The 25,579-nt window shown below is 49.4% G+C and overlaps 1 protein-coding gene across 4 annotated transcripts in view; it reads right to left on the minus strand.

The window, feature by feature from the left end:
- The window catches only part of LOC119967647 (chorion-specific transcription factor GCMa-like), a 77,402-nt gene that overhangs the window by 16,408 nt on the left and 35,415 nt on the right, over positions 1-25,579 (minus strand). For all 4 annotated transcript variants that reach the window (XM_038800444.1, XM_038800443.1, XM_038800446.1 and 1 more), the window contains one exon: positions 18,336-18,448. In XM_038800444.1, the coding sequence (XP_038656372.1) occupies positions 18,336-18,448 (113 nt within the window). The remainder of the gene's footprint in view (positions 1-18,335; positions 18,449-25,579) is intronic.

Genomic DNA, 25,579 nt, shown 5'->3' on the forward strand with positions numbered 1-25,579 from the left:
ATAGCGGCATACGAATTGAACAAAAGACCTGAGAATGGTTTAGAGTTCAGCAAAGGAGGACCAAGCGATTGATTAAGAAGGGGAAAATGAGAGTAAGCTTGTGGGAACATAAAAACTGAATGTTCAACTTTCTTTGCTATGTGAAGACAATTGTCGGTCCCCTGTGGTCAAACAGCGGAATTCATGATGATGAGCAAAGCAACAGCTGACCAACTCAATAAATATTTTGGTTCTGTCTTCAGAAAGGAGGACACACAAAATATCCCAGAAATGTTGGAGAACACATGGCTTAGTGAGAGGGAAGAACTGAAAGAAATCAGTATTAGTAGGGAAATGGTGTGGGGAAATGATGGGATTGTAGGCCAATAAATCCCCAGGTTCTGGTTATCTGCATCCCAGAGTGCTTAAGGACGTGGCCTTAGATTATAGTGGATGCACTGGTGGTAATCTTCCAAGATTCTGTAGACTTTGGAATGGTTCCTATGGATTGGAGGGTAGCTAATGTAACCCCACTATTTAAAAGGGAGGGAGAGATGTCCGGTTATGGGGATATGCTCAGTTCTTTTATCCAAAATAGCCCTCTAAAACAGGGAAAAGGTATCCCTCGCCCTATCTAACAATAGTACAAGAGAGGATGCCGAACAACAGTAACGCCAGAGGCCATAGGAGATAAGAAGCAGAAGATACCAGGAGAAACAAACAACCAAGGCAGCAGAAACACGAGATGACGAAGCACCGGCCACACCAGAATGGAAAGGACCAGCAAACAGCACACGGGGCTCCCCCTCACCAGAGGGTGGATGGAGTAAGTTCCTCTTCAGGGAGCTAAGAGTATAGGGAAGAAATAAAGACCAATATTTAAGGTGGCGGTCGCGGAGGCCATGGACCATTCAGAGAGAAGACTGGAGGATGGGGAACACCATCAAAGATTTTGAGAGAGCCTCAACAGACCAGAGAGATCGAATCGCCGCCCTAGGGGCAGAACTAGCGATGTTGGTCATGACACCAGGAAATCTGAAGGGGAAAATAGAGGACCAAGAGAACCGGTCAAAACTTAAGAATAGTGGGCCTGCCAGATCAGATTGAAAGCAGGTAACCCTCAGACTATGGCTCAGATTCTGGGAAACATTGTGGGAAGGGACAGCTTGCGGGAAGGGGTGAGGGCAGCAGAGGACAGGAGAGGGTGAGGAAGATGGCAGGAGGGGAAACCAGATAGCCAACCCCAGGAGGGAGGCCACCACACTTGCGGGAAAGCTAGCGCCAGGAGGTACAAGCAAGAGGGAAGAGCCCGCCTGGCAACGGCGGGGAGGAGGGGTGTACACACCAATGGGGGACAGCCAGTGGAGTAAATGGGTTACGGGTGTAAGGAGGGGAGGACTGTAACAGGAGAGGACGGGGTGGGGGAAAGAAGCATAGGGGGAACATAGGGGAGAGGACGGGGTGGGGGAAAGAAGCATAGGGGGAACATAGGGATGAGGATGGTAAGGGCATTAGGCTGGCTACAACAGGCCATATATGGCAACTTGGAACACAAAGACATCGCAAGCAGACACTTTGGAGAGTCCCCAAACACAGAAAGTCCAAGTGCAGGGGCTCACCTACATGGTGTGCACATAGTTGTTGGCCATTTTGGATGGCCCCTACCAAAGGGAAACCCTAGAGTGCAGGGGTGCATCCATGGGTAAATATGATTGATCCCTCAGGAGGGGGGGGGGGGGGGGGGGGGCATAAATCCACCACCTGGCCTGGAACATCACAGGACTTAACAGCCCAGTGAAAAGATTGAGTCTTTGCCCACCTGAAAAGTATGAAAACTGACATAGTCTTCCTCCAAGAGACATAACTGAGGGAGAAGGACCGACTGCAGGTAAGGAAAGGCTGGGTGGGAGAGATCTACCATTTCTGCTATGAGACGAGATCTAGGAGCATAGCTGTACTGTTAAATTAGAGAACAATATTTACTGCGACGAGAACAGTTATGGAACCAGGGAGACGGTACGTCATGGTCAGCAGTGTCCTGGACAGGACGCCTGTGGTCCTGGTGAATGTAGATGTGCCCAACTGGGATGAAATGGTATTTATGAAGAAGACCGTGGCAGAAATCCTCGAAATCTACAAGCACTGACTTTTCATGGGGGGAGACTATAACTGTGTACAGGCCCCACGGACCGAGAGGTCGAACTCCAAAAGAGGGAGGACCTCTAATATGGCAAAGAACTCGGCACATTCATAAAGCAGATGAGGCAGTGAACCCATAGCGGTTTACCCACCCAGGGGAAAAGGAGTTCTGCTTCTTCTCATAGGTATGTAACGTATACACTCGGATCGACTTCTTTGTAGTGGGCAAATCGGTGCTTCGAGGCTTCGTAAGAGCTGAATACTCCGCGATCATGATCTCCGACCAGGCTCTTCATAGATGTGAGGTTGTAAAAGGGCTGTACCCAACCCCACCACCTCCCCCATGAAGGTTAGGGTTAGGGACTTCCACACAGACTGACAACACCAGAGGAACTGACAGAGAAGTTACAACTGACCGGGAGGAAAAAAATTAAGATACATCCTACGTAGGGACTCAAAGACATACCCACGGCCGCCGCAACAATCATTATTAGAAGACTTACTGGACGCGGACATCCTAGGCAGGGGAAACTGCTGGGACCTGTATGGGTGACTAATGTGAAAGGCACATTCGACTGGACAAGACAAGAGAAAAATGGAAGACATATGGTTCAAAATAGGGGGGAGACTCTGGAGCGAATCACTACGCGTGGTCAACTCCACCTCCACTTGTGCGAGGCTAAGCTTCATACAGCTGAAAGTGGTGCACAGAGCACGCTTAACCAGAACCAAAATTAGTAGGTTCTTTCTGGAGATGGAAGACAAATAGGAACGGTGCCAGGCAGGCCTGGCCAACGACGCCCACATGTTCTGGTCATGCCCCAGACTTGTTGGGTTCTGAACAGTGTTCTTCAAGGCAATGTCCAAGGTTGAGGGGATGAGGGTGGAGCCATACCCGAGCGTTGCAGTCTACGGGGTATCAGAACAGCCAAAACTCTTTATGGGGAGGGGGGCCGATGCCCTCCCTAATCACCCGCGGAGAATCCTGCTCAGCTGACAATTGGCAGCACCACCCGAAGCTGCAGGCTATCCAAATTCACAAACCAGGGGTCGGAAGAGGGTTTCCACAAAATGTGGGAGCCATTCACCAATCTGTTCCAAGACATGTTTGGAGCCAGCAGCAAATAAGCTCGGAGGTGGGGGATCCACAGAAGAACTACAGACACAAACAAAAAGAGAGGGGGGAGGGGGTGTAGACCTGGAGAGAAGGAGGGAGGGAGGGAACAAAGAGGCACAGAACCGAACCATGGCCAACACTAAACAGCATACGTAGCACCATTCTACCCCAACAGGTCCAGGTTTGAAGATCCAACAAACGAGGAAGACACGCCAGACAGCAAGAAAGGGAGGGGGTTCAGGAAGAAATGGGGGAGTTGGGATCAGGAGGCCATGTCAAAGATAGGCATTTACAGAGAAATATGAATTGTAACTGATGTGTATAGTGAATGGTAACCGATGTAGATAGTTTCTCTGTTATGTTCATGTTCATCTTTGATTTGTATAAAAACAAAAAAGCCTAATGAAACATTTATAAAGCAATATATAGACCAGTCAGCCTGACGTCGGTGCGGGGAAAATTCTAGAGTCTATTGTCATAATATACATCCATGTACATAATGGAGTGCAGACAGGCAGTGATTGACACACAGGATGACCAGTAAACACACAGAACACAGTAGCCAATCACCAGACAGAACACGACCACTATAAAGCCAAAGGGCACCAGTTTTCCCACTCTCTCAGGATCCAGCCTCTGAGACAGTCAGAGCTCGTGAGCATTAGACAGTGCAAACACCATGTGGTAGTCAGTTAGTCTGGTCAGGCTAGCCTCAGGTCTCCAGTCAAGTCAGCATAGTGTCAAACCACAGTTGAAGATGTAAAATAGATGTTAAATAAAATCGTGTTGCATCTCATCAAGTGTTGGAAGTCTGTCTCTCGCTACACTGCATCAAACGCAGTCCACATAGACCCAGCCTACCCAATACATCATGGTACCAGGTTTGGATGCTGAGAATTGATGGACCCACCTTGTGTTAATCAGCGTTGACCAGCAATCAGCCATGTGGTAACATGGACAACGTCTACCCTCCTCTGCAGCTCCGCATCGCCGGCAACCTTGGTGCAAATTGGAAAATCTTCAAACAGAAATTCCAACTCTATCTTGAAGCCACCTACCTCGAGGCTGCATCAGATGCCAGGAAGATTGCACTATTCCTCTCCACAGCCGGGGACCACACCATCCACATCTACAACTCCCTGACATTCGCTGAAGGTGAAGACAAGACGAAATTTAAAACAGTCCTGCTCAAGTTCAACAGCCACTGCGACATTGAGGTGAATGAGAGCTTTGAACGGTACGTTTTCCATTAGAGGCTTCAGGGTAAGATTGAACCTTTTCAATCCTTTTTGACCCATCTCTGCATCCTCGCGCAGTCATGTAACTATGACTCGACAACTGATTCCGTGATCCAGGATCAGATCGTTTTCGGGGTCCACTCCGATTCCCTTCGCCAGCAGCTCCTGAAAGTCAAGCAGCTCACCCTCACCATTGCCATTGAAACGTGCATTCTCCACGAGCATGCTAACAACCGGTACTCCCACATCAGGGCGGCAGAAATGGCAAAGCTAAACCCCCACGAGGCAGAACGGGTGCAGGCCATCTCACAAATGCAGGGCCTGAGTCTTGATGAGAGTGGCCATTTTGCGCGCTTTTCCTGAGCTCCAGCGCATGCGCGCCACGACCGAGGGGACGGCGAGACCGCCAACCAGCCTGCGCAGGTGCATACGTCATTCGACCGCACTGCGCATGCACGTTGGCGCACGGAGCGCGCTGACGTTGGGTTCATGACATGTCCGAATTGTGGCTCCGCCCATTTAAAGCGGCAATGTCCGGCAAAATACAGACGCTGTCTACAGTGTGGCAAGCTTGGCCACTACGCAGCCCTTTGCAGATCTGCTCCACTGCCCAGCATCCAGCGATCCCAGCCACGGCACAGAAACAGCCGTTCGATACAGCAGGCCGTGCCAGACTCCGACCCCGACAGCCCACCAGATCTTGACGCCGAGACCCTCAAATCCCCATTCCGGGTGGATATCATTACAAAGCATGCGCTGCCTTTCTCAAAGATGGTGAAACACCTCCCAATCCTGAGCGTTGATCCGGATGACGAGTGGTGTGCTGTCCTCACAGTTAACAAGGCTCGCATCCGTTTCAAGCTGGACACCAGCGCATCAGCGAAACTCCTTTCGAAATCCGATCTCGACACCATCCACGTCAGACCAAGCATTCTTCCACCGGCCTGCCAGCTCCTTGACTACAATGGCGATGCCATTGCTGCCAGTGGCTCATGCCAACTCGGAGTTTCCAATAGGTCACTTAAAGCAACGCTACGATTTGAGATCGTAGGACCTGACAGAGCTTCCCTGCTCGGTGCTCGGGCCTGCAAACTCCTGAACCTGGTCCAACGAGTCTACACCATGTCATCCTCACAGGCGATGGCCTCACCTGGTGAAAACATCCAGGCTCAAATTGATCACATCATAGCACAGTACCATAGCGTGTTCGAAGGTATGGGCACACTCCCAAACCGATACAAAATCTTGCTGAAACCAAATGCCACCCCTGTGGTTCACGCACCACGTCGGGTGCCGGCACCCCTCAAGGACCGCCTCAAGCAGCAGTTGCAGGACCTTCAGGACCAGGGCGTCATATCAAAGGTCACGGAACCCACGGACTGGGTTAGCTCCATGGTTTGCGTCAAGAAGCCATCAGGGGAGCTTCGAATCTGTGTGGACCCCAAAGATTTAAACCGCAACATCATGAGGGAACATTACCCGATACCAAAACGAGAAGAGTTAACCAGTGAGATGGCTCATGCCAAATTCTTTACTAAGCTGGACGCCTCCAAGGGGTTCTGGCAAATAGAGCTGGACGCGTCCAGTCGCAAGCTGTGCACATTCAATACCCCGTTCGATCGCTACTGCTACAACTGAATGCCTTTTGGCATCATCTCTGCCTCAGAGGTATTTCACCGCATAATGGGACAGATGATGGAGGGCATCGAGGGGGTGCAAGTGTACGTCGACGATGTCATAATCTGGTCCACACTTCAAGAACACATCAATCGCCTCAAGCATGTATTCCACAGGATCTACGGACATGGCCTCCGACTCAACAGAGCCAAATGCTCATTTGGTCAATCAGAAATCAAATTCCTTGGCGATCACATCTCGCAGCAAGGCGTACAGCCGGATGCTGATAGGGTTTCGGCGATCAATGCCATGAAGACCCCAGAGGACAAGAAGGCAGTCCTCCGCTTTCTAGGGATGGTCAACTTCCTTGGGAATTCCCAACAAGGCGTCCCACACCACAGCCCTCTGCCATCTTGTCAGAAAGTCGACGGAATTCCAGTGGCTGCCCACTCATGAGAGAGAATGGTGTGAGCTGAGGGCAAAACCCACCAAAGCCCCGGTGCTGCCGTTTTTCGACCCCGCCAAGGAGACAAAAATATCCACTGACGTGAGCCAGGACGGTATTGGAGCGGTGCTCCTCCAAGGGGATGACTCCTCCTCTTGGGCCCCAGTTGCACATGCCTCTCGAGCCATGACGCCCACTGAGCAATGGTACGCTCAGATTGAGAAGGAATGCCTGGGCCTCCTAACGGGAATCGACAAGTTCCACGACTATGTATATGGCCTCCCTAAATTCACGGTTGAGACGGACCATAGGCCATTGGTCCACATCATCCAAAAAGACCTCAATGACATGACGCCACGGTTACAACGCATCCTTCTCAAGCTACGCCGCTATAATTTTGACCTGGTCTACACCCCAGGCAAAGAGCTCATTGTTGCAGATGCCCTTTCCAGGTCAATCACCACACTATGTGAGCAGACTGACATCGTATGTCAAATCGACGCGCAGGTGCAATTCTGTGCCTCCAACTTTCCGGCCTCTGATGAGAGGGTCATTCAAATTCGTGAGGAAACGGCCAGGAATCCTCTGCTCCAGCGGGTGATGCAGCACCTCGCGCATGGCTGGCAAAAGGGGCAGTGTCCCCAGTTTTACAATGTCAAGGATGATCTGACGGTGGTAGACGGCATCCTCATGAAGCTTGACAGAACTGTGATCCCGCAGAGCATGCGAGATATGGTGCTTGGCCAAATCCACGAGGGTCACCTGGGGGTCGAGAAATGTCGATGCAGAGCTCTGGAGGCAGTCTACTGGCCGGGCATCAGCCAGGACGTTGCCAACACGGTCCTCAATTGCCCTACATGTCAAAAATTTCAGCCAGCTCAATCTAAAGAAATTCTGCAGTAACATGAGATAGTGACCTCCCCATGGTCCAAAGTCGGTATCGACCAGTTCCATACCAAGGGGCGTGACTATGTCCTCCTGGTCGACTACTTTTCCAATTACCCCGCAGTGGTGAGACTGTCTGACCTCACGTCGGCGGCAGTGATCAAGGCATGCAAGGAATCTTTTGCCAGACATGGGATATCACTCACGGTGATGAGTGACAACGGCCCCTGTTTTTACAGCCAGGAGTGGTCTGATTTTGCCCAGCTATTCAACTTTCGGCACGTCACATCCAGCCCCCACTACCCGCAGTCAAATGGAAAGGTCGAAAAAGGGGTCCACATCGTCAAAAGATTACTATATAAGGCTGCAGACTGAGGCTCCGATTTCAACCTGGCGCTGTTGGCATACAGAGCCACCCCGCTGTCCACTGGGTTGTCTCCAGCTTCTCATGAACCGCACGCTGCGAACAACAGTTCCTGCCATCCACATTCCAGACCTTGACAACTTCCCAGTCATACAGAAGATGCAGCAGTCTCGGGCCCAACAGAAATCAGCATACGACGCTCATGCCACGGATCTCCCCGAGCTGGTCCCAGCTGATCGAGTTTGTGTACAGCTGCCTGACGGCGGCTGGTCCACCACAGCTGTGGTGGTCAAGCAAGTGGCCCCGAGATCGTTTCTCGTTCGCATGGCTGATGGCTCTTTCCTACGACACAACAGGCGGGCACTACGCAGACTTCCACGCCTGCCACCCGACCGTGATGTCCCACCTCACACACTGTTTCCTCCAGACGAGCCCTGCCATGAGGCCACCGATCTACCAGCAATCCTGCCGACGTCTGCGACCACCGCATTGGCGGCAGTCCCACTCATCCAAGTGCAGGCGGCCCCTGATCCACCCTTGAGGCGGTCAACCAGAATTCGTCGCCCGCCACAGAGACTAAACTTATAGACTGAATGTTGCATAACTCTGTTACCTCATCATTTTGACATCTGTAAGTATTTTTTTTTTACTGTTTCATCTGCCCTATTTCTGCACTAGCGACACCTTCCTATGTATTTCAGTCCATTTTAGCATATTCTGTATAGTTACGTACATATACACACCTTCACGCACATGCACCTCAATATTTATTATCTGAACACAAACTTCACAAAACAAAAGGGGGGGGGGAGATGTCATAATATACATCCATGTGTATAATGGAGTGCAGACAGGCAGTGATTGACACACAGGATGACCAGTAAACACACAGAACACAGCAGCCAATCGCCAGACAGGACACGACCACTATGAAGCCAGAGGGCACCAGTTTTCCCGCTCTCTCAGGATCCAGCCTCTGAGACAGTCAGAGCTCGTAAGCATTAGACAGTGCAAACACCATGTGGTAGTCAGTTAGTCTGGTCAGGCTAGCCTCAGGTCTCCAGTCAAGTCAGCATAGTGTCAAACCACAGTTGAAGATGTAAAATAGATGTTAAATAAAATCGTGTTGCATCTCATCAAGTGTTGGAAGTCTGTCTCTCACTACACTGCATCAAGCGCGTTCCACATAGACCCAGCTTACCCAACACATCATCTATTAGAAAAGATTTCATAGCAGAGCTCTTGGAAAATAGTGGCAGATTCAGACAGAGTCAGTACGGATTTACGAAAGGGAAATCATGGTTGACTAATCTACTGGAAGTCTTTGAGGATGTAATGTGTAGAGGTGAGGAGGGGGAGCCAGTGGATGTGGTTTCTTTGGATTTCAGAACGCTTTCGACAAATCCCCATGACTCCAAGTCACACGTAAGAGATAAGTGTGTAAAATTAAAGCACATGGGATTGGGGGTAGTGCATGAAATGGATAGAAAACTGGTTGGCAGACAGGAAACAAAGAGTAGGAATTAACAGGTCTTTTTCCGAATGGCAGGCAGACTAATGGCTGTCTTACCAGTGTCCACTGAGAGTAGACTGCCCTTCCCAAATACTATTGGGAAGTCATCTCTTTTTTTTCCTAAAAGGCTAACTAGAATTTTACTGTTTTTGTTACTTCATCGTCCAGCTTCGTTGGAATCTCAGTTCTTCAATACCTTTTCCGTCATTGATGCAACAGTAAATGATATGCCTGTGAGAGTCTTCATTGGCATTAAAGATCATCAGTCTTCTAAAGGCCTCAGTGCTTCAAGGGAGCACTTCTAGTCCCAGGGCAGCGAAAGGTTGATGCTCTTCAGCCTTCTCTCTTTGACCATTACAAATTACTCATTGTCCTTGCAGTTCAGTAGTCCTGAAACATGCACTCTGTTTATCAGCCATGCTGCTGAATAGCTGTTCAATTCTGGTCCTCCTGAAGAATAGAAAAACCCACCTGCCTCCAAGCTGTCTCCCCTAAGCACCAGGAATACTATGGGAGACTGAATCCCAAAAACTTGGGGAAGAGAAGAGTTGAAGTTGGGTAGAATTTGTAATTGTAAAAAGGGAGTTGGACTTCCGGCACATTCGGCAGCTCCCGCTTTAATAGGACTTGTGGGCTCTTTTAAGGGCCCCAAACGGCGCTGATTCGACGATTCCCGGTGGATAAAGGGGTCTGGAGCAAAACCCCCGGGATTTATGGTGCGAACTCGGAGTGGGGCGAGGAGAAAAACAGCAGCAGCTCCCCTGGAAAAGCGGGGGAAGGTGGACAAAATGGGGGCCGGTGGAGCCCCTGAGGAGTGGAGGCAGTGGGCGGAGGAGCAGCAGGCGGCCCTCCTGCGCTATTTTACAGAGCTGAAAGGGGAGTTGTTGGATTCTCTGAAGGTTACGACAAGTAAGCTGCTGGAGACCCAGACAACCCAGGGTGCAGCGATCCTTGAGTTGCAGCAGCAGGCCTCTGAGCGCGAGGATGAGGTTTCGGCCCTCGTGGGGAAGATGGAGATACACTAGGCGCTTCAGAAAAAGTGGCAAGATTGGTTCGAGGAGATGGAGTTTCGGTCACTGAGGAAGAACTTGCGGATCCTGGGCCTCGAGGAGGGGCTGGAGGGGTCGGACCTGCCGGCCTATGTGGCCGTGATGCTGAACTCGCTGGTAGGGGCAGGATCCTTTCATCTGCCCCTGGAGCTGGAGGGGGCACACAGAGTACTGGCCAGGCGGCCTAAGGCGAATGAACCCCCGCGGGCAGTGCTGGTGCGGTTCCATCGGTTCAGTGACCGGGAGTGTGTTCTGCGATGGGCCAAGAAGGTGAGGAGTAGCAAGTGGGAGAATTCGGTAGTGCGTATCTACCAGGACTGGAGTGCGGAGGTGGCTAAGCGGAGGGCCGGGTTCAACCGGACGAAGGCGGTGCCCCACGGAAAGCAGGTGAAGTTCGGCATGCTGCCGCCTGCGCGCCTGTGGGTCACCTACAAGGACCGGCATTACTATTTCGAGTTCCCGGAGGAGGCGTGGGCCTTTGTGCAGGCTGAAAAGTTGGACTCGAACTAGAGATTGGGGACTGTGGGAGTTTTTTTATTTCTGTATCACGGTTTATGCTGTTGCTGGTTATTCTGTCTGTTTCTGTTTTTTCTCTCGCTTTCGGATGATGTTGGTCATGGTTTTGTGTTTTAAGGGGGGTATTGGGGTTTGTAGTTGATCTGTGTTTTTGTTTGTACGGAGTTGGTGGATGGGTTGGGACTGCTGTTTGGGAGCTGCGTTGGGGGGGTGGGGTGGGGCAGTGTGAAAGCGCGGACTTTTCTCTGGTTTCCCGCGCTGCGGGACGAGGGGGATGGAGCTGGTGGCAAGGGGCGTGGCTATCGGATCCGTTTTCCCGCGCTGAAACGGTGCCAAGGAGCTGATGCAGGGGAGGAGGGGTGACCTCATATCGGGAGGGGCCGGAGTTAGGGCGGGAGCTGCCGGGGTCAGCAGAAGTCAGCTGGCTCACGGGAGTACTATGGAGGGAGCGTCGCGGCTAGGAGGGGTCCTAGCCTGGGGGGGGGGGGGGGGGGGGGGATACCGGGTTGCTGCTGGATTGGCCAGGGAGGAGTTGGTGTGGGTCGGGGTGAGGTTCTATCGCCGTGGGAAACGGGCCGAATGGGTGCTGGCCAGGGGCAAGCAGTCGATGGGCTATGGCTAGTCGAGGGGGGCAGGGTGCTCCCCCTGATCCGGTTGATTACGTGGAATGTGAGGGGGTTGAATGGGCCGGTTAAGCGGGCCCGGGTGTTTTCGCATCTGAAGGGGCTGAAGGCGGACGTGGCCATGCTCCAGGAGACCCACCTGAAGGTGGCGGACCAGGTCCGTCTGAGGAAGGGGTGGGTAGGGCAGGTTTTCCATTCAGGGCTCAACTCGAAGAACCGGGGGGTGGCGATCCTGGTGGGGAAGAGGGTGGCGTTTGAGGCGTCTGAGGTGGTGGCTGATAGTGGCGGCAGACATGTGATGGTGAGCGGTAAGCTGCAGGGGGAGAGGGTGGTGTTGGTAAATGTGTACGCCCCAAATTGGGATGATGCTCGTTTCGTGAGGCGTATATTGGGCCGCATTCCTGGCCTGGAGGTGGGGGGCTTGATCATGGGGGGGGGGGTCTTCAATATGGTGCTGGATGCCCTACTGGATCGTTCTAGTTCAAGGACAGGCAGGAGGCCGGCGGTGGCCAAGGTGTTGAGGGGGTTTATGGACCAGATGGGAGGAGTGGATCCCTGGAGGTTCGGGAGGCCGAGGGCTCGGGAGTACTCTTTTTTTTCTCCCATGTGCACAGGGTTTATTCCCGCATTGATTTCTTTGTTCTGAGTAGGGGACTGGTCCCAAGGGTGGAGGAGGCCGAGTATTCGGCAATTGCGATTTCGGACCATGCTCCGCATTGGGTGGATCTGGAGATGGTGGAGGTGCGGGATCAGCGCCCGCTTTGGCGTCTGGACGTGGGGTTGTTGGCTGATGAGGTGGTGTGTAGGAGGGTCCGGGGATGTATCGAGAGGTATCTCGAGGTCAATGATACTGGGGAGGTCCAGGTGGGGATGGTGTGGGAGGCTCTGAAGGCAGTGATTAGGGGAGAGCTAATCTCCATCCGAGCCCACAGGGAGAGGGGGGAGAGGGAGAGACTGGTGGGGGAGCTGTTGAGTGTAGATAGGAGGTACGCGGAGGCCCCGGAGGAGGGATTGCTGGGGGAGCGGCATAGCTTGCAGACCAAGTTTGATTTATTGACCACCAGAAAGGCGGAGACACAGTGGAGGAAGGCGCAGGGAGCGGTCTACGAGTATGGAGAGAAGGTGAGCAGGATGCTGGCGCATCAGCTTCGTAAGCGGGACGCGGCTAGGGAGATTGGTGGAGTGAAGGATAGGGGTGGGAATGTGGTGCGGCAGGGGGCAGAGGTCAATGAGGTCTTTAGGGACTTCTACAGGGAACTGTACCGGTCGGAGCCGCCGGTGGTAGGAGGGGGAATGGAGAATTTTTTGGACAGGCTACGATTTCCAAGGGTGCAGGAGGAGCAGGTGGAGGGACTGGGGGCGCCGATCGAGTTGGAGGAGCTGGTCAGAGGGATTGGCCACATGCAGTCGGGGAAGGCGCCGGGACCGGATGGGTTCCCGGTTGAATTTTATAAGAAATACGCGGACCTGTTGGGCCCCCTGTTGGTTAGGACCTTTAACGAGGCATGGCAGGGGGGTGTTTTGCCCCCGACGATGTCTCGGGCGCTGATTTCCCTGATCCTGAAGCGTAATAAGGAACCTCTCTGGGTACTATTGGGCGGCTAACGCAAGTGGGTAATGGATGGAAATGGATGGAGATGACGTCCTGTGGACGTACGAGCCTGAAGGCACTGGTAACGGCGCCGCTGCCGCTCCCTCCAACGAGGTACATTACGAGCCCGGTGGTGGCGGCTGCCCTCAAAATTTGGGGGCAGTGGAGGCGACACAGGGGGGAAGTGGGGGGCTCGGTGGAGGCCCCGCTGCGGGGGAAGCACCGGTTTGTCCCAGGGAACATGGATGGCGGGTTCCTGGGGTGGCACAGGGCGGGCATTAGGACGTTGGGAGACCTGTTCATTGACCGGAGGTTTGCGAGCCTTGGTGAACTGGAGGAGAAGTTTGAGCTCCCCCCGGGGAATATGTTCAGGTACCTTCAGGTCAAGGCGTTTGCTAGGCGTCAGGTGGAGGGGTTCCCTTTGCTGCCCCCATGGGGGGTAAGGGATAGGGTGCTTTCGGGGGTGTGGGTCGGGGATGGGAAGGTGTCTGACATCTACCAGGTGATGCAGGAGGTGGGGGAGGGGTCGGTAGAGGAGCTGAAGGCTAAGTGGGAGGTGGAGCTGGTGGAGCAGATTGAGGAGGGGACATGGGCGGACGCCCTGGAGAGGGTGAACTCCTCTTCATGTGCAAGGCTTAGTCTCATCCAGTTCAAGGTGTTGCACCGGGCCCACATGTCCGGGTCTAGGATGAGTAGGTTCTTTGGGGGCGAAGACAGGTGTGTCAGGTGTTCGGGGAGTCCAGCGAACCATGCCCATATGTTCTGGGCATGCCCGGCACTGGAGGAGTTCTGGAAGGGGGTGGTGAGGACGGTGTCGAGGGTGGTAGGATCCAGGGTCCAGGGTAGGATGGGGACTCGCGATATTTGGGGTTGGGGTGGAGCCGGGCGTGCAGGAGGCGAAAGAGGCCGATGTTTTGGCCTTTGCGTCCCTAGTAGCCCGGCGGAGGATCTTGCTGCAGTGGAAAGATGCGAGACCTCCAAGCGTGGAGACCTGGATCAATGACATGGCGGGATTCATTCAGCTGGAGAGGGTCAAATTCGCCCTGAGGGGGTCGGTACAAGGGTTCTTTAGGAGGTGGCAGCCTTTCCTCGACTTTCTGGCTCAACGATAAGAAACTAGGTCAGCAGCAGCAGAAAAGGGGGGGGAGAGGAGGAAAGGGGGGGGAAGAGGAGGAAAGGGGGGGGCAAGAGGAGGAAAGGGGGGGAAGAGGAAAGGGGGGGAGAGGAGGAAAGGGGGGGGGAGAGGAGGAAAGGGGGGAAGGAGGAAAGGAGGGGGGGAGGAGGAAAGGGGGGGGGAGGAAAGGAGGGGGGGAAGGAGGAAAGGAGAAGGGGGGAAGGAGGAAAGGAGGGGGGAGAAGGAAAGGAGGGGGGAGGAGGAAAGGAGGGGGGAGGAGGAAAGGAGGAGGGGGAAGGAGGAAAGGAGGAGGGGGAAGGAGGAAAGGAGGGGAGAGGAGGGAAGGAGGGGGGAGAGGAGGAAAGGAGGGGAGGAGGAAAGGAGGGGGGAGAGGAGGAAAGGAGGGGGGAGGGGGAAAGGAGGGGGGAGGAAAGGAGGGGGAAAGGAGGGGGGGAGGAAAGGAGGGGGGAGGAGGAAAGAAGGAGGGTTTTTTTTAGGGGGATAGGGTTTAAGTAATATGCTTATTGTTAATTTATTTTGTTGTTTATTGGGGGTGGGGGGGGGGGGTTTATATGCGTTGTTACGGGTGCCGGGGGTGTTTATTATTGTTATTGTTATTATTGTTCTGTTGATATATATTTTTCAAAAAATTCCAATACAAATTATTTTATTTTTTTTAATCGTAAAAAGGGTGTTACAGAAATGCAATGTTTAAAGATGTAGGGTGGGATTTTCCAGTAAACTCCCCCACATTCCCACGGCATGTTTGTTTTCTGATAGTGACGGCAGCCCGTCATGGCTGCTGGTGGAATCTTATGGTCTTGCAAGTATCTGTGGAGCTTTGCATTGCTCACCCATCCTGCTGCCAGGGACCTTGTCTGGGGTGAGGGGGGTGGTGATGGAGTCCCCTTCAGCAGGACTGGGAAATGCCACTGCCAAGAAGGTTCAGAAAATCCTGCCCATAGCTTCATATTGTTATTGAAGAATAATATTATACTTGGAGGGTGGTGTAATATAAAGAGTTAACAGAATAGATCTGCTGATGTATGATGTAGATGATGATGTATTACCGACAGCAGTCGTATCACATCAGTCATGTGTTACATTCTCAAGAGAATTCGAACACTATTTTCAAACATAATCTGTTTAGATGTCGTACTAATAAAAAAGCATTCAGCAAGTTCCAGAATATGACTGATCAGCCTGTCCTTGTCTGGAGTCCACAGATCAGAGGGACAATCCAAAACATAAATTTTTATTCCTGACCAACCAGCACGTCCTGGACTTCAAGGACATGATAAATCTTTGCTGTGCAAAGATTGGAATGACACCAAACTTTGCCCACACCATTGAAGACACAGACTGGCTGTTCTCCCAGCCAACAAACCATTATGTACTATACTGGATTAATTGACATACCCTGTATCCAATGCTACAGTTTGTCAAACTTAATTTGTCAGGTTACATCGAACATAGTGCATAAAGCAGGTATATACAGAGATGTCCACTGGAACCATATAATATTATATTAGCAATTCTATCACAAACAATAGAAATTAAGGACATAAAAAGGCGAAATCAAGTTCTTATGTAAAGGATTTAATCTCACATCTCAGAAAAGTTCTTAAAAACTTAATTTCTAATTAATCACTGTGATTTTGTGTTCAGTGACTTATATGGCAAGCCAGTTTGAAGAGGGCAGCACAGTGGTTAGCACTATGGCTTCACAGCGCCAGAGTCCCAGGTTCGAATCCCCGCTGGGTCACTGTCTGTGCAGAGTCTGCACGTTCTCCCCGTGCCTGCGTGGGTTTCCTCCGGGTGCTCCGGTTTCCTTTCTCAGTCCAAAGATGTGCACCTTAGGTGGATTGGCCATGCTAAATCGCCCTTGGTGTCCAAAAAAGTTTAGGAGGGTTTATTGGGTTACTGGAACAGGGTGGGTGAGGGCTTAAGTGCGTCAGTGCAGACACGATGGGCCAAATGGCCTCCTTCTGCACTGTATGTTCTATGATCTATAACAAGATCTTACAAATGCAGAAGGATGAATGGCCGATTAGAATGTTTTAATAGTATTCATTCAGAAAAGAACGTTGTCCAGGCCTTCAGGGAAAATTCTCTATTTTTTGAGTAGTGTCATGGGCCCTTTGACGTCCATTTGGAGCGGGCAAATGGGGTCTCAGTCTACTGTCACAGGCAAAGGATGACATCTCCAAGATTGCACCACTTCCTCAACCAGCCTAGATGATGTACTCGAATCCTGGAGTGGGGTCTCCAACCTACCATTTTCTATCTAAAGGGCAGTACTGACTAAATATATTTCATCCCATAAAGAATAACATTTTAAACAAAGGCCTGGTATTTTTGCAGGTGTTCCTGCTCCATCATTGTATCCTCAGAAGCGTGGCAGAAACTTAATTTGCACTTGCATACTATGGAAACAGCTCTGAGGCCACCACCACCCATTTACTTATTTGGCAATTTTGTTACAAGCATTTTAAGATTTATTCGCACTGAATTTCTTTTGACATTGGCTTTAATTTATAAGTACACTCCTCTCCACTCCATGCTTATAACAAGCTGCTTCCTCTATTGAGTCTCTGGCTCTTTGCAAATTTCATCGGAGCCCAGGTGATGCTGCTTATAATGTTACGGGTGCCAGCTATTTCAGGCAGTTTAATACGTTCCTCACACCCGCATTTACCGGTTTTATAAACTCTGCTGGTTTCAGGCAAAGTCAGGTCTTCGGGTTGTTTGAATCAGCAGTTCGTTCATTACCCTGGAGATGAGATCCCTAGAACTACGATTGGTTCATTGACATCTGCTAACTGCTCCCAGTCAGATGGACCATTATACATGTTATGTGTTGTATTCTTCTGGTGCAAAGTTGGCACCGTGCTTAAAGTGATTTGTTCCTTGAAGGTCGTCTGGTTTACTCTAAATACTGAGGTTGTTACAGTGAGCACAAAGGCTGTAAATTAATTTTTTTTAATTTCAAGTTTTGCCTCCAGGTCAGAAGAAACCAGTAAGAAACAGTTGGCTTTTCCAGTTTTGTTATGGTCATCACATATCGATCTGTACATGCTAGCTGCAGGATTTGTGTACACACTGATGTGTGTGAGAAGGAATCACAGTTGGAAATGATGACCACATTCTAAGATGGTAATTTGTTGAATGAATGATAAATGAAGAAAATCAGCTCGTGATTTAGAACTTGCTGGAGGTGTACAAGTGTATCGTGGATCTGTGTATTGTTTATTCTCATTCACAAAGCTAAAACATTTACAGGTTGCCAGCACATTTAGCTAACAGTGCGATAAAATGTAATGCACTAATGGAATATTTAAAAAGAGCTCACTGAGAAAGCAACCAGGACTTAGTTTTAATGAACGGTGACAAAATAATAATCTTTGTTAGTATCAAAGTAGGCTTACATCAACACTGCAATGAAGTTACTGTGAAAATCTCCTAGATGCCAAACTCTGGTGCCTGTTTGAGTAAACTGAGGGAGAATTCAAAATGTCCAATTTACCTAACAAGCGTGTCTTTCGGCTCTTATGGGAGGAAACCGGAGCACACGGAGGAAACCCACACAGACACAGGGAGAACGTGCAGACTCCGCACAGAGTGACCCAAGCCGGGAATCGAACCCGGGACCCTGGTGCTGTGAAGCAACAGTGCTAACCATTGTGCTACCGTGCCGCCCAATATGTAGAATTGGTGTTTTTAAGTCACTCCAGCCGCACCCCCTCCCTCCCTCCCTCCCTCCCTCCCTACCCAACTGGTTTAATGATCGCAAATTGTACTTGTGCAAAACTTTTTTAATTGAATTAAAATGAGGTTTAAAAAGACAGCAACACAGTCAGTAAAATGGATGATATTCACTTTAGCATTTTTTAAAACCATTTTGACTTTAAACAAAATTATTAAAAACATATTCAAATGAGCAATGTTCCCCCCCACCTCACAATCATGACCAATTGCTCCTCTTTTGCCTTAATTACACTTGCCATTCATGTTCTCCTTATTGCTTTCTATTAAACTTCTTCAAAGCAGCAATTCAAATTTCCCTTCAGGAAGCATGTGTACATTTGTAACATATGATAATGTGTGCATGTCAACGTATGTTTCAAAACGAAAGGAAAACCAACCTGAAAAAATATGCATTTTCCTTCATGTCTCCAGAAGTTGGTGACAGGATAGCCCCCGTGACCTCGGCATGGCATGAGATTCAACGGTGCACCACAGTTTGGACAACATTTCTCTGTAATGGGAAAGAGGAGCTTGAAAACATTTTGTCCGGTTTACTTATAGCATGTTTATAATTAGCCAAAACATGACATTCCAATTGGAAAAAATTATTTACACTTGCGTGTCTTTCGCACAGCTGGGTCATCTGACCAAGTAAAGCTAAGTAGTCACTATTCTAATGTAGCAAATGCAGTCGCCAACTTATACCCAGTAAGCCCCCACAAAGAAACAGATAATGACCAGATAATCCATTGTTAGATGTTGTTTTAAGGGGCACATTTTGGCCAGGACATCAACAATAACGTGCGTTATATACAGTGCCGTTCACATAATAGATGTCCCAAGGGCTTTGCTGAAACATTATAATGCTAGGTTTGACGCCAAAACACCAAAGCTGATATTAGGGCAGAATGCCAAAGGCTCACTCCAATGTGAGTTTTAATGCGGTACAAATGCAGAGAGGTTTAGGGAGAGGATTCCAGAGCTTGGAGCCAAGGCAATGGTGGAACAATTAAAATCAATGCTGTTAGTGAGCACTGGAGCACCTGCGTTTTCACGAGCTCTGGCTCGACTTGTCTTTTAACCTTTTTTTAAAATCCTAATGCACATGCATAATTACTTATTTTGGGGCTGCGTGTCTTACACCATGTCCCTGGATCATTCTGGCTGGATTTCGGCGATGAGGAGCCGTGTTACATCAGAGAGAATCCTAGTTTGATTGTGGCCATTGGAGGCGGCTGGGGTGGGGCCCAGCCTTCAGTGGTGGTTTTGTTGGTGAACACGCCTACTCCTCAACTGTACTGGTGGCATCGGAATGATGGCTGCCATTGCAAATTATGTTTTGGATGATGATCTCGGCCCCAGGGGTGCAGCGTTTTGGATCACTTTGATGAACTACAAAATATCCTTGAGAAAATAGTGAAAGCGCAGTATAGAATCCTGTTATTTGATAGAGCAATTTCCCTGGTGGGGGCCCGCTTTCAGTCCTTGGAAATCCTGCTGCACAATGTGCCGTCTATCCTGACCGGCTCGGGAAGTATAGGTAGACGAGGAATGTCTGTGTGCTCGACTTCCGGTGTCCTCATTTGACACTGAGTTCACCTACAAATATCCCTGCGAAGAGTGTTCTCAGGCAATGTCCTTTACTTTGCATAGACGTGAGGGCCAGCTAAGACTGAAAGTTTAGTCATGTCTCACAGAGTGGACACTAACATGAACATTCAATAAAGAATGAACAAAAATAACACAACAGTGTTTCTTCCATAATAAAGGAAATTTCCCCAACTCCCTGTTGGCCAAACATGTGGTGTGCCAGTACGCTGAGCTCTCTGCCTAAGCGCTCCTGAACAAATAAGATGGTGCCCACAAAAATAAAGTGAAACAAATATAATTTGAAATATTTACAAGTGAAATTTAAATATAAAAGACTGCGCCACCTTTGTGCTCTCTATAAGCCTTAAGTTAATGTTAGTGGATTGGGCAGGAACGTTTTGGCCATGATGCAGCTGTTTAATCTGGAGGCTCTTTTATAGCCCACCCGTAGCTGCAGCATTACCAACTGCTGGCGGGTTTCACCATACCAGTGAAAAGCCACGGAAGCGCATGTGTCTTCTGTGCACGCGGCCAACACTTTTAATTTTAATTGGAATTTCGTGGGACTGGAAAAAGCAAGAGAGCGGAAATGGCAAGAAATTCCGGTTCTGCGAACTGGAGCAGCGCACCAGTGTTAAATTTCCCTCAGTATTTCCACAAAATATTCCACCAGTGTCTGCCTCGTAAGATAAGGCTTACTGATGTCCTTGAATATATTGTAAGACGCTTTGTTAACATGAGAATACATTGGAAGACATTGCTGACTGGCCTGACTGAGATCTGCCCTCTTTTCCAATTGTACAATGACTAGGGAAGGTTTGGCCCTCCCTGATGTGTTGGGCTGGCTGGGTCAATGTGGACTGCACTTGATGCAGTGTAGCGAGAGACAGACCTCCAACACTTGATAAGATGCAACACGATTTTATTTAACGTCTTAACTATTATACATGTTCAACTGTGGGTTGACACTATGCTGACTTGAATGGAGACCTGACACTAGCCTGACCAGACTTACTAGCTACCACATGGTGTTTGCACTGGCTAGCTCACAACTGTCTCAGTGGCTGGGTCCAGAGAGAGCGGGAAAACTGGTGCCCTCTGGCTTTTTAGTGGTTGTGTCCTGTCTGGTGATTGGCTGCTGTGTTCTGTGTGCTTACTGGTCATCCTGTGTGTCAATCACTGCCTGGCTGCACTCCATTATATATATATATATATATATAGATGTATATTATGACACTCCCTTTTCCATTGGCGGTGGATGGGACATCAACAAAGGAATCATCCTTTGAATAATCAGGAAATATTCGCTAAAGTGCACTGAAATGCAGGCAAAAATTCAAAAACAGCACACCAATGTGCCAGTGCCACACCAATCCTTCACCGCAGTACATCATAAATTAATTGCATTCATTCATTTTTTGGCAGCAGGTTTCAAATGCGCCTCTGCACTTACTCCAGAACCTTTAATTCAGTCTCCACAGAGGCTTTGTCTGTAAAATTTCTGCCATTCCTTCCTCGTGTGTTTTAAATGCCTCAATGTGTTTTCTCAACTTTGTAGGTCTCCTGCCAGAGCAACGTGAAGATTTTTAATCGGTCACTATTTTAAGACGTGCATGTTTTTATCCCTGAATGATTATGTAACAGATAGTGGCACCTCTGCAGTCTGTTTGCTGATTTTACTATCAGGTTAAATACAGGCCAAACAGGTTTTATAAATGTTACAGGAAAATTATATTTTAAAAATGTATGCAAATAGTTGAATTACCCAACAAATCGGACTCTACTTAGAGTGCTGAATAGTCTTCCTGTATTGGGGAACATAGGGGAACGGTCAAGGGCAAGAATAAGGGCAACACTATAACTGAAGGGAGAGTAATTAAGTAAACTCAGATGTCGTCTTTATGCAATTGTGATGATTGTCCCTTGAAGAGCAATGCAGCAGAGTAGGGGTCGCCAAGCTTGGGTGACCAATCAGGACTCAGAGTGAGGAATCACCCCAGGGGGACAAGTTCTCCTATGGATGAGGTATTTTAGAATTAGTTGCAAACATGCAACTCTTCAAGATCACTGTAAATACCTTTTTGTTCACTGATAAAGACTCTGAAAGTGCATCATTACAGAAATATAAACCTATGGTTTAAAAACCTGAAGATTAAAGGAGGCAGGGAACCCTAAGGAATGCCAAGAGCACTTATCACAGTTCAGAAAGAATGAGTGTGAATGAGAGAAAATGCAACAACAGAAAATGCAGGAAATACTCCGCATGTCAGGCAGGCAGCATCTGTAGAGAGAGAAACAGTTAATGTTTCAAATCAGCGACCTTTCATCAGAACTGGGAAGGTTAGAAAAGGGAGAGGGGGTTGGGAATCTGAGGAAACAACAAAGAGAAAGATCTGTGATCGGGTGGAAGGCAGGAGAGTTTAAATGACATTTTTTTCTTGTTACAAGGTCAAATGGCCCAAGCAAAGAAGCAATGGATTTGTCTTTAGGAAAAGTGAAAAGAAGGAAATGAGAGAGAACAAAACAAACCGGCAAAGAAAAGCAAAATAGGGACAGGGGTTACGATCTAAAATTGTTGAACTCAATGTTGGGTGTAAAAGGTTGTAAAGTGCCCAGTAAAAAGATGAGGTGCAGTTCCTGGAACTTGCACTGCACTTCGTCTGAACATTTCAGCAGTCCACGGAGAGAAAGTTCAAAGTTGGGAGTAAGGTGGAGAATTAACATCTAAGGCAACTGGAAGGTTGGGGTCATGCTTGCGGACTGAAAGGAGTTCTTCCACAAAACCGTCACCCAGTCTGTATTTAGTCTCCCCAGCGCAGAAGAGAAGGTGGCAAGTATTAATTCCAACAGTGTAAGGACGTAGGGAGAGGGAAGATCATATATTATGGGAGATTTGGACCTTGGGTGAATACCCACAGTAGTGTCAACAAAACATAGGCAAGAAAGCATTTGAACAAGTGAGGTTGGAGACTCGAGGTGAGAGAAGGACCATCTATCGTAAAGTGTCAGGTTCGATGTGAGAGCAATTTTCATACATTGATGAGTGGATCTGCACAATTTTTAGTTTAGTGTCCAATGTAACATATGAGAAAATAAATTGAGGGCTTGAAATGAAAATGAAACGAAATGAAATGAAAATCGCTTATTGTCACAACTAGGCTTCAAATGAAGTTACTGTGAAAAGCCCCTAGTCGCCACATTCCGGCGCCTGTTCGGAGAGGCTGAGAGGAAACTGGAGCACACGGAGGAAACCCATACAGACACAGGAAGAGCGTGCAGACTCCGCACAGACAGTGACCCAAGCCAGGATTCGAACCTGGGACCCTGGCGCTGTGAAGCAACAGTGCTAACCACTGTACTATCTTCACAAAAGTAATAAAAACAGAAAGTGCTGGACCTCTCACCAGGTCTGACATCATCTATAGGGAGAAAATACATAAACATAAACAGCGTGTGAAATATATGGTATATAGTGTTACAACTGTAGAGACGATACATAGAAAGATCATTTCAGTCCATAAGATCAGTTAATTCCATAAGAGGGTAGTTTCGGAGTCTGGTAACAGCGGGGAAGAGGCTGTTTTTGAATCTGATAGTGCGTGTTCTCAGACTTCTGTATCTCCTGCCGGAAGGAAGAGGTTGGAAGAGAGAATAACCCAGTTGGGAGGGTCTTTGATTATGCTGCCCTCTTTCCCAAGCCAGCGGGAGGTGTAGACAGAGTCAATGGATGGGTTCGCATGATGGACTGGGCTGTGTTCATGACTCTCTGTAGTTTCTTACGGTCTTGAGATGAGCGGTCGCCATACCAGGCTGTGATGCAGCCAGATAGGATGCTTAATATGGTGTATCTGTGAAAATTGGTAAGAGTCAATGTGGACATGCCAAATTTCCTTAAGAGTCCTGAGGAGGTATAGGTAGTGTTGTACTTTCTTGGTCGTAGCGCCGACGTGGGTGGACCAGGACAGATTATTGTTGATGTGCACACCTAGGAATTTGAGGCTGCCAACCATCTCCACCTCGGCACCATTGATACAGATGGGGCGTGGATAACACTCACTTCCTGAAATCAATGACCAGCTCTTTAGTTTTGCTGACGTTGCGGGAGATATTGTTGTCATTGTACCATGCCACTAGGTTCTCTATCTCCCTCCTGTTCTCTGACTCATCGTTGTTTGAGATCTGACCCACTCCGGTCGTGTCATCACCATTGTAGATGGAGTTGGAGTTGAATTTTTGCCACACAGTCGTGTGTGAATAGGGAGTATAGTAGGGGGTTAAGTTCACCTTGCAAGGCCCCGGTATTTAGGACTATTGTGGAGGAGGTGTCATTGTTTATTCTTACTGATTGCAGTAAGGAAGGGTCCGGAAGTCGAGGATCCAGTTGCAGAGGGAGGAGCTTGGCTGCGATTATAGAACAGTACAGCACAGAACAGGCCCTTCGGCCCTCGATGTTGTGCCGAGCAATGATCACCCTACTTAAACCCACGTAACCCGTATACCCGTAACCCAACAATCCCCCCATTAACCTTACACTACGGGCAATTTAGCATGGCCAATCCACCTAACCCGCACATCTTTGGACTGTGGGAGGAAACCGGAGCACCCGGAGGAAACCCACGCACACACAGGGAGGACGTGCAGACTCCACACAGACAGTGACCCAAGCCGGGAATCGAACCTGGGACCCTGGAGCTGTGAAGCATTGATGCTAACCACCATGCTACCGTGAGGCCCCATATTGGTGTTCATGACTCTCTGTAGTTTCTTACGGTCTTGAGATGAGCGGTCGCCATACCAGGCTGTGATGCAGCCAGATAGGATGCTTAATATGGTGTATCTGTGAAAATTGGTAAGAGTCAATGTGGACATGCCAAATTATGGTGTTGAAGGCGGAGCTGTAGAGCCGAATTCTCCGTTTCTGAGTCTAAGTGATGATGCCAAAGGAGAATCCGTGGACATTCACGTCAGAAAAATCGGTGACACACCTGCACCCATTTTGATACCGGTGAGGGGCTAGCACCGGCGCCACGTGGAACACCCTTGAAACTCATGGAAAACGGTACAGGAATTGCCGGGTCAGTGATGGACACTCAGGGCTGACAAGCTACAGCCGCACTTAAACAATACACCCCCCGACACACACACACACTGACCAGGGCCAAAATGATGGGACAGGTTGTGCTGGTTCGTGCCCATACAGCTGATGGGTTGGCTGGGGCCAGAGCGGTGCCCCAGGGGTCACCTATATGACCGAGGGCACCAGGTTTACAGTGGGCTGTCAGCTGCATAGCTGCCTTGCCGGCTGCAGTAATGGTGTTGCGTACCCGTCCACCCCGACCCCACAGCCCACCTCCTGGCCACCCTCACTACTCCCCCCGGCCAATCGCATGGCTGTCGGTGAAGTATGGAGATGCTGGATACTGTCTGTACGCCCTCTCTCTTTCTCAGCAGCCACCACGATTTGTGAGAGCACACGTGGACCGCGTCGTCGGGAACTTGGCCTATCAGAGTCGGAGCATTGCGAACAGCGTGCCAACTATGCGCGGCGTGCGTCGCATTAACTCCATTTTCGAGGAAGAGGAGCATCACAATTCGGCGTCAAACTGGCGTCTGCCGTGATTTTTGGCACAGAGAGCTATTCTCCGCGAGATCACACATCCCGATAACAGTGCCGGACAACGGAGAATCCCACCCGTTGTCAATGAACAGGAGTCTGAGGTAGGAGTCCTTGTCGAGATGTTCCAGGGATGAGTGTAGGGCCAGGGAGATAGCCTCTGCTGTGGACCGGTTGTGGAGGAAGGTGAATTGCAGTGGATCCAGACAATTGAAAAGGTTGGAGTTGATGTATCTCATGATTAACCTCTCGAAGCACTTCATAATAATAGATGTCAGGGCCACCAGTCAGATAATTTTCCCATAATTATAATTTCAAGTCCCTTGCTGTTGCATGTTAACAGGTTATAGTGTTTACAAAGCACAATTATCCAGCCCTTATTACATAACATGTACAATAATGATAACTGCCCCCCTGAATCTGCATTGACCCTTCGAA

The sequence above is a fragment of the Scyliorhinus canicula genome, chromosome 6 (genome assembly GCF_902713615.1).
Source record: "Scyliorhinus canicula chromosome 6, sScyCan1.1, whole genome shotgun sequence".
NCBI classification, from domain to species: domain Eukaryota; kingdom Metazoa; phylum Chordata; class Chondrichthyes; order Carcharhiniformes; family Scyliorhinidae; genus Scyliorhinus; species Scyliorhinus canicula.